Source organism: Trachymyrmex septentrionalis, unplaced genomic scaffold (assembly GCF_001594115.1).
Source record: "Trachymyrmex septentrionalis isolate Tsep2-gDNA-1 unplaced genomic scaffold, Tsep1.0 scaffold27, whole genome shotgun sequence".
NCBI lineage: Eukaryota > Metazoa > Arthropoda > Insecta > Hymenoptera > Formicidae > Trachymyrmex > Trachymyrmex septentrionalis.
The window spans coordinates 23,581-33,016 of record NW_017305430.1 but is presented as its reverse complement, the minus strand read 5'-3'; the positions used below and the strand labels follow the sequence as shown (position 1 = coordinate 33,016).

Here is a 9,436-nt window from a genome sequence, read left to right as displayed (position 1 = left end):
AAACTATGCTTCATTATTTAATTTGTAATTAATTTATATCAAGCATTATTGTAATTAAGAGAGAAAATATCTTAAGGGATGATCCTAATCAAATTTATATGAGTAAAACTTTGTCATATATTTTAATATAAATGCTATAAAAAATTATTTTTGCATTTGTAATATATTCGATTTGTCTCATTATAGAGATGAAAATCAGTAAAGTTGTATTGTTTGATTTATTTTACGTTCCATTCAAATTATAATTGATGCAAAATTGATTGAAACGCGTAATTTCGACAATTAGTAGCTTAATAATAACGGATAATCAGGTATGATAATTAGCGCAAATAATACGACTTTAAAAGATCAAGAGAACATTTACGTGAAGATAATGAGTGCCTATTACGCTAGCATTTAACGCACTTTATTCCATATTAAACGCAATCAGATAGCCGATCACACGAATAATGTTCGTGGAAAGAACGCTAATGATTAAGTACGTGGTGAAGCTTGTTTCTATGCAATTTGATCACCTCGACGCGATATATACATTCCCAGAAGATTACATTTTAATAACCGACTTTTTTCTGTCGCGAAGATTAATTTCATACTAACGATGTGGCATCTTTGATGCGACTCTTTCTACGAAAGGATTAGTTTTCCGCCGTTCGTGATGGATGCAAAATGATCGTTCTAGGCAAAATAATGTTTTCTTATCTATTAATCAACTTAAAGTTTTCCTTTTATGTGTTTACAAAACATCAGCGTATCTTATATCCTTTTTGTATACGAATATGTACACGCGTGTATTTAACATCAATCAATTTCACTTCAATCATTATTTTTTATCTAATTAACTTGAGTGTCAAGAATTACTCTTGTTAGAAAGTCTGTTTATATTTTCCCGAAACTTATAAAAGTTTAAGACCCACTTTAAGACTCGGTTGTTCTATCTTTTGTTAAATTTTACCTGTTGGGTAAGTAGCAAGACTATACAATCACATGCGCAGATTGCCAGATTTACCTAACAAGTAAAATTTAACAAAAGGTGAAACAATTGGCCCTTAATGATTTATATTTTAAATCACTTTAAATTTTGAAATAGATTTTTATATTTATAATTTGATATGCCATGTATTTTAATATGCATCTATATATATATTTTAATATATATTATTTTTTAGCTTAATTTTATGTCATATTTTATATTTTAATTTTTAACTCATTTTACACGGAACATAAAATTAAAAATAAAATTCTATCCTAAATTCTATCGTCACAGATCAACTAAAATTAGTTAATTTAATATACTATTACAAAGTAGCAATTGATATATAATATTATTTCTAAAGCAGTTATTTACAAAACCAATTATAAAAGCTTGGAAAATATTTATTTTTAATATTGTATGTATTACATATATATAACGTTTTCAAGACATGTTAATCTCTCTCTCAAATGAAATCCAGCCGTATGATCTGCAAACTCGAGGGAGTAATTTAAAGAATATCTTCACTTTTACTCCTATCGATAGTATTCTGCGTGGTCCACGATCGACACGGATTATCACACACGCTTTGATCAAGAAGTGAAGTGTTCAACAGGAGATACATCTGGTAGGGGTAAAGGCATATAAGAGAACGGACATCTGATTCGGTTTTATAGTAGAGCTAAGTCCCTTGTGTCGTGTCTTTATTTTTTTTATATATTTGCAATATGGTAAGTATAGCCCCGCTATGTAAATGTTTCTACTTCAATAATTTAGTGGGATAATACCGCATATTATATAACCACCGCGAAAAAGAAATGCATAACTTCGCTGTTAAATAAGAAAGAATTTTGTAACAGTTACATATTGACTTTATTTAAAAAAATCACAAATAAAAATATCGTGCAAACGGACTTGCTTTCAGCGAAATATATAAAATGAATTTTTATTTGTAACAAAATAAAAAAAAATAGTTATCTCCGTGGTTGGTGATAAGTTCAGTAAATTGAAAAATATTTAGAGTAATATTTCGAAGTTCCGTTATAAATTTCTAAAAAGGCGTAGTTTTTTCCTGGTACATGACGCACAGTAACATGTACCTGAAAATTGGTTTAATAAAAAAAAAACGAGAGAAATGTATATGCATGCATATGGTGATACACGTGTTTGGAGGAGGGAGCAATCCGCCCCGCCGATGGCGGGACAACACATTCTATATAAGAGTGGTCCATGCCGGATATTTGACCCAGAACTTCGCGTGCAGTGAAAGTGTGCCCGGTGTAAATACGTTTTTACCGGAAACGATAATGGTGATTAAAATATAATTAGCTGTTAAGACGCGTCATCGTTGATCACTTCGTTATTAGATTAATTATTATTATTATGTATAATTTAGGGAGATTATTAATTTTTTTCTGTTACTTTTTTTTGTATATATGTATAAATTAAAAGTAGAACGATAAATTTGACAAAAAGATGATTTCTTTAGCAATTAATCTTGCGATTTTTAATGAGTCATATTAAAGTTTATTGAGTTCAACTTTCAACATAATTTCATGTCATCGTATTTTATCATCGTATTTTTTCTAAGTATAATGATATATTTTCCTTCCTTTGATATGCATCAAGAAAGCAATTAACTTTTTATTTACATGACACATGCCAATCATGCTATTTATATTTTAAACTTGAAAGGCATTTATCAACGTTATATTTGATAGAAGCTTATAGATTATGCACAATTGGATGGCAAATTTTACAGAAGAGAATAAGAGAGCAGAGTAGACGGATGATTGACAGTAATTTTAACTTTCCCTTTCAATTACAGAAAGTCTATTTAATATTGAGTCTGCTGGTAACAGCGACGTATGCTGAGAAGAAAATTAATTTAGAAGATATAGAAAGAGATACTCTGAAGGCGGAAGATAAGACTAAGGCCGAGAGCATCCAGACTGATGAGACGAAATATACCGCCAAGCCCAATCAGCAGCAGTATCAAATACCAAGCCAATATAATACTTTGGGTCAACCCGAACTGTACGTTCCGCCTCAGCGACTTCAGGACATAAAATATAGTGTAAGATATTAATTAAATATTGTAATATGCGAAATTTCAAATGTTTTTACTTCTTTTAATCGCGTTCTTATATTAATATAAAAATGATTGATAATGATGTTATTCATAAGATATATTTAACGTATATACAGGGTGTCTCAGGATTTTACGGACAAACTGCAGGACTTTATTCTATATGTGGAAATAAAAAAAAAGTTTATAAAGTTTGGTAAATGCTTTATTACAAAGTTATTTTGAGACACCCTGTAATATAAATAAACAATATTAATAGAAGAAAAATAATAATGTATTTAAATCTACCAACTATATACCTTCGTTTATTAATTCTTTTATTTTCTTGTTTTATTATCGTTAGCAGATACCTGAAGAATATATTCAAGCTAATCAATATACTGTACAAGAAGCACAATATAAGCAGCCGAGCCAAATTCTGTCACAGCAAAATATTCCACCGATCCAATATTACGATGGATATCAACAGCAAGTGGAAATAGCTAAAGATATTAATCCTATTGCCTTCGAATCGCAAAAATTAAATTACCAACCGGAAATAATGGTAGGCAACCACATTCAAAGTGTTCAACAAAAAGCAGTCACAGAAAAATACACGAAAGCCATTAATAAAGGTAAATCCGACGAACATGAAATGCTTATAATACGTCGTTATTCTTCAAATTTATATTCAAGAATTTTTTAAATAATAATTTTATATAAATTTTTTACTCATATATCTAATTATGTTAAAAATTACGAAATTATAAATTAATAATGGAATAAAAAATTATTACATTTAATTATATGGAGAAAAGACAATAAGTAAGTCTATTATTTTTTTAAGTTAAGAAAGAAAAAAGAATCTAAATTCACATAATAGACATAATAGACATAAGTTTTTAAAATAACTATTAAAAGAAAGAATATGAAATTTGATTATACTTTTTTATTTCGTAGATCCTGCTTACATTGACGTTCCGGTGGCACAATTGCTTCCCTATTATCCTCATTTGGATGTTAATCCCTTAGTGAATCTAAAAGGTGCTGGACTGGCGCAACCTCCGTTACAGTTTGCCAACCACGCGGCTCAACAAATTTCCGTACCCGTATATGCCCCCGTATATAATCAGAAACAATTGATCTCTTCCGTAAAACAACCTTATTCTACTGTCGAGCCAGTAACGTTCACGACCAAGGTAAATTTAATTTGCGTGAATGCAACTCTCTCAAGTAAATTGTATTCTTGTGCAAATGATTATGTAGCACTAATCGTGTCGCAATATTCTGATTTAATGCAATGTGAAAGAGAAACGTTAGGCTTTCTTCCTGCATAACAAACAGCTTCGCGAATATTTTAGCATTGATTTGAACTGGCCGTAAGTCGATTTTTTGTCAATCCTGTTTTACTCGTCACACAATCGTGAATATTTCAGGCACCGAAAGAATCGACATATGCAAATCCAAGTCTACATAAAAAAAAGATCAACTCGGCCCCACTATTGACGACACCCTTGTACGTCCAACCCCAGCAATCGCTAGCTCAAGAAAAGCCCCTATTACATACGCAAGCTTACATCACGCCTTCGCAACCGCAGTATGTGCACCAATTAGTTTACATGCAGCCCGGCATAATTTACAGCGATCCTACTGCCGCTTATAGCGATCTTTACGCTCGTCTACCAGCCTACATTCAGGATAACTATCTTCGCGCAAATCAGCAACAGCTGTATATCGCATCGACAATCGGCCACGAAGTGCCGAAGGAAGTCTTGCAGGAGCAGATTAGCCAGGACCTCCCGCAAAATTTTATCAAGGTTGGTGCAATTGTAACAGATAAAAATAAATTCTAGAGTGCTATGATTGATATTTCACTCAGGGTGATTTACAACTTACATGACTACGTTACATTGATCGAAAATCGGTGTTTTATAATGGAAATGACAGTTTTACATAACTTGCTTTACTCATCGGAGGTATAATTAATGATTTAAATTAGCCTCGTTAACACAATGATATCGCTATCTAATTAGTATAGCTTAATTGCCTCTTTTGTCATGCTGCTGTCTATGTATTTTCTATTGACATATTAATTTTATTTTAACAGATAGAAACGCATGATATTTCCTATCAATAATTTAGTTTTTTTTTAAATAAAATACTATTATATTGACTTTATATTATTATATTGAATACTATTATATTGACTAAAAAACGATGAAAGAAAAGTATATATTGCATACTTTTAACAATTATTTTCCTTCCGTTTAATTAAGACTTTAATATGCGTTTTAAGGTAAAAAATATTTTTAATTTTTAATTTTATAATTATGATTATTATTGTTATAATATTAATAATAATCAAGGATGAGAAGTAAGTAACGCCGTTACTTTTGCTGTTACTTTTTATAATAACGATTTCGTAATGACGTTGCAATTTTTTGACAGTAATGATAATTAACTAAAAGCTGAGAAAGTTATTTGTCAGTTTAAAAGGTAATTTGTCACTATTACGCGTTATTTATTTAAAAAAAGTAACTCTCATTGAAACGAGTTAAAGTAGCGAGTAAAAGTAATGCATCGGCAAGTTACAAGTAATGAGTTACGTTTTTCAATAAATAATGCGTAATGATGACAAGTTATTTTTCAAAAGTGATATTCCCAACTTAATTTTTGATTAGTTATCATAAAAAATTGTAAAGTCATTATCAAATTGTTATTACAAAAAAAAACGAATAAAAGTAACAGTGTTCCCATCCCTGGTAATAATTATAATCATTTTTAATTCCAACTATATATTTTTATAAAACTATAAATATAATTATTATTATTAATATTACAGTAGTAATAACTATAAGTACGATATTATGTAATTATAGTCACAAATATAAAAAATTTTTCTATCAGTGTATATTATATATTTACGACATCCTGCGGGATCACTCTTGCTTAGAATTCTCTTCTAAAATCGTCTCATTCCACACAATAACCATCGTAATTTTATTTAATTTATTTTTGAACAGGTGCCTGATGAGCCCAAAACTCATTTCATACCGCCGCAATTCCCTCCACATAACTTTAAAACTGGTAGCACGCAACTGGAGCCTATTCGGAACTCCTTCGAAGACGAGCAGACCTTGCCGGCGCAAGATCACTCCTTGCCCTCGGAACCGAGGTCGCTACTTGATACTTACATTCCAAGCAAAGTCATTGCTGCACAGGATACCGCCAGGTATAGTAGCGTGAATAATAAGACGTACCAGAGAATGCCATATCACTATAATCATCCGTCATAACTGTTACAGATACAAAGAAAGGCCGATAAAACTGGAAGGGGGTTTTCTCCCGTCGAAAGTGAACTTTGCGCTTAAGAAACGTAAATCTGAATAATGAGAATTGCCATAAGTGGCATGACGATTGACGAATGTCATACGTACACAAGGGTCAGTACAGTTTTTAAAACTCGATTATTAGCGATCATACGACGACCGAGGCATTTGTGGATATCGAGAAGAGAATGTGACAGAGGTCGGCATCTAGTCTTTCATTGAAGATCACACAAAACCTTTTTATACTGTTTCTTTTACGTTTGTAAAGATGTGTCCATTAAATGGCAAATACTTTGTTTACAATTTTCAATAAAATTTAAAATAGAAAACACGACTGATAACACCTTTCTTTTCTAATTTGTAAAATAAATTAAAAATGTAGGTGTATAGAATTTATTAATTATATAGCTAAACTAATTATGTAATTATTTTACATAGTTATAATATAATTTCACAAAAAAACTAATATTTCTCTCTTTTTTTAAGTAATAATTATTTCTTGTTATCACCTTTTATCGCGCATAATAAAAGTTAAAAATTTTGTATAAATACAATTTTTAATAATAATATAATATATTTTTCTGACATTACTTACTTGTGAATAATAATCTTTTTAATATTTTATATGAAGTATTATAAAGAATTATTTAAAAAATTAAGATATTTTTATATTTCTGTTTTTCTATATTTAATTCTTATACTTAATTCTTGCATTTAATATATTTCTATATTTAATTTATTAAATGTAAAATTATCTAATAGAGATGTGCGAGAACCCGAATAGATCAGGTCGGATCGGGATAGGAATTTTTATCAAGATCAGATTCTCGAAGTTTTCGGGATTCCCGAGAATGTTCGGGATTCCTGAGAAAGTTGGAATTCTCGAAAGAATCAAAATTCCCGAATTAATTCAATATTCTCGAGTTAATCGCTTTTCTCGAAAATTCGATTATCATTTCAAAACTCATTTTAATAAAAAATTTGTAATGTTTTTTTGTAATTGTAACCACACACACACACACACACACACACACACACACACATCAAGCACAAATACAGAATTTGTCATTAAGTCTTTATTATTCGTTAAAGCGACTCTAAGTAGTAATCGAATTGTCTACATTTTTTCGGAAATATAAATTCTTTTGGGAACCTCGACTTTATCGAGACTTTATCCCGAACATTTTTGAGAATCCTGATACTTTCGAGAATCTCGAAATTTTCGAGACTCGATCCGATGTTTTCTCGACTCGTTCTGATCATCAGGTTCCCGATATTTTCAGGTCCTCGCACACCTCTAATCTAAGAATCAGTTAAATCTGTTAATACCATAAAACAAATGTAATTTTTTTTTATATTTAATCTTCTTTATCTTAATATAATTTCTTCCGTAAATATTATTTGTATTTTGTAACATAGAATTATAGAATTATAATCAAACAATCACGTAAGATTGTTAAATGTATTATGGGATCTTTGAAATATGGAATATAGCGTTCGTAACATCTAAAAAGAATTTCAATATTAAGAAGGTAAATGATCGAGTGATTAATTCGCGCAATAGAAGATCTGCCATTGATAGACGACAAGGCCACACTCTTGTCTTCTTTCTACTATTACGAAAACAGTAGTATATATTACTTATGACACGACATTATTACACAAGTTTTACTAATTCCTCCATCAAGTACGCGGACGCAACAAAATTATTTATCAGTTATTAGCAATAAGCTCGTACAAGAGTAGCTGCTTATAAGTATTCTGTCTGTATACCGGTATTTGATAGTTTATGTTGCGCATTCAGATAGACTGCATTGACAGTCGAGAGGTAATGATGAAGGTACGTCTTATGTCAAGAAACCTACAAGCATATGCAAGTATTTATGTGAGTGCGATGTATCAGCAGAGTCCACGAGAAAGCTGTTAGAGATGAATTCAACGGTGTAGGCATGCAACTTAACTGTTTGAAATTTTGGCTGCTACTTTGTTATTAGTGACGTCATGCGCTTTCTTTTTCTGTAAATGTATAATTTACTGGAATCTTCTGTCGATATATGTATCCGATATATGATTTGTTTAAATAAAAGTAAAAGCGGCTATGTGCACTTCGTGCATCACGCCTTCGGAATCATTATAATATTTTCTTAAGATGACCTCTACAAGATCAATACTAATCAGCAATACTAATCAGTAATATTGAATCAATAATGTTAATGTATGCATCAATACTTCTAATATTTTTATAATCTTACACGATCAGTATATCAGACAATATATTTCTTTAGTTTTGATCCATGTCACAGTATATCACGTATAATCTATTTATTACACTGATATACTGTAACATGGATCCTAATAAAGCGATATTGTTCAAAAATTAAAATCCAAGTCAGTATTCTATGTCAATCTATCAATATTAACTATATTGTCAATAATATTGTTAGTATTTGTTAATACTGACGGTATTATTGACCGCGTCATCTTTATGAGTGTTAAATAAATTTAATATAAATTATTATAAATTATATAAGTTTTTAAAAAATCGCTAAAATTTTATTTCACATGGAATTATGAATTTTAGCTTGTTACTGTAGCAAACAATTTATAGTATCTAGTTCTCCGATATGCATTCTTTATTCTAATATAGAAACTTCCCGGCTAGTCCATTTATAGAATATGTTTATTTACGTAACGTAAAAAGAATAAAAAAGTTCGCATGATCGTTCATGTATCGATCTGTTAAACGTCGCTACGCTACTGGCAGGTGTCTTCTCGTATCGAACGCGCATAGCGTTCGCTGTGGTGAAACTATAATGATGGTGTCCTTCTCACACCAGGAGCGAGGGCATATAAGGTGGGATGTTCTGGCCTCAGCTTCATCAGTACCAAACATACACGACAAGTCCGCTAAGCTAGCAGGTTAAGGTCGGCCGTCATGAGTTTCGCTAGAATCTACGTAAGTACTTAAATCAAAATTGTTTTACACATTTAACGCTCTATCCTCGTTTTCCTCAATTTCCTCTTTCATTTTATTAAATAATGACATGATTAATATTTATTATATATATA

General features: G+C 30.6%; 2 protein-coding genes across 4 annotated transcripts in view; both read left to right on the top strand.

Moving 5' to 3' along the window:
- Nucleotides 1–1,657: 1,657 nt before the first annotated feature.
- Nucleotides 1,658–6,696, top strand: LOC108749165. Of its 3 annotated transcripts, none has more exons than XM_018487703.1 (7): nucleotides 1,658–1,701; nucleotides 2,799–3,047; nucleotides 3,406–3,673; nucleotides 3,999–4,237; nucleotides 4,475–4,855; nucleotides 6,062–6,270; nucleotides 6,344–6,696. In XM_018487703.1, the coding sequence occupies exons 1-7, from the start codon at nucleotides 1,699–1,701 to the stop codon at nucleotides 6,426–6,428; spliced, it is 1,434 nt and encodes a 477-aa protein (XP_018343205.1). In that variant the 5' UTR covers nucleotides 1,658–1,698; the 3' UTR covers nucleotides 6,429–6,696. The 3 variants fall into 3 exon arrangements, with proteins under 3 accessions (XP_018343205.1, XP_018343203.1, XP_018343204.1); XM_018487701.1 differs by having other exon boundaries at nucleotides 3,403–3,673; XM_018487702.1 differs by lacking the exon at nucleotides 1,658–1,701 and adding an exon at nucleotides 2,230–2,280 and having other exon boundaries at nucleotides 3,403–3,673.
- Nucleotides 6,697–9,255: 2,559 nt separating this feature from the next.
- Nucleotides 9,256–9,436, top strand: part of LOC108749170 — a 4,724-nt gene continuing 4,543 nt past the window's right edge. Inside the window, exon 1 of the mRNA XM_018487710.1 lies at nucleotides 9,256–9,323. Coding sequence (XP_018343212.1) covers nucleotides 9,303–9,323 — 21 coding nt within the window. The 5' untranslated portion in view covers nucleotides 9,256–9,302. The remainder of the gene's footprint in view (nucleotides 9,324–9,436) is intronic.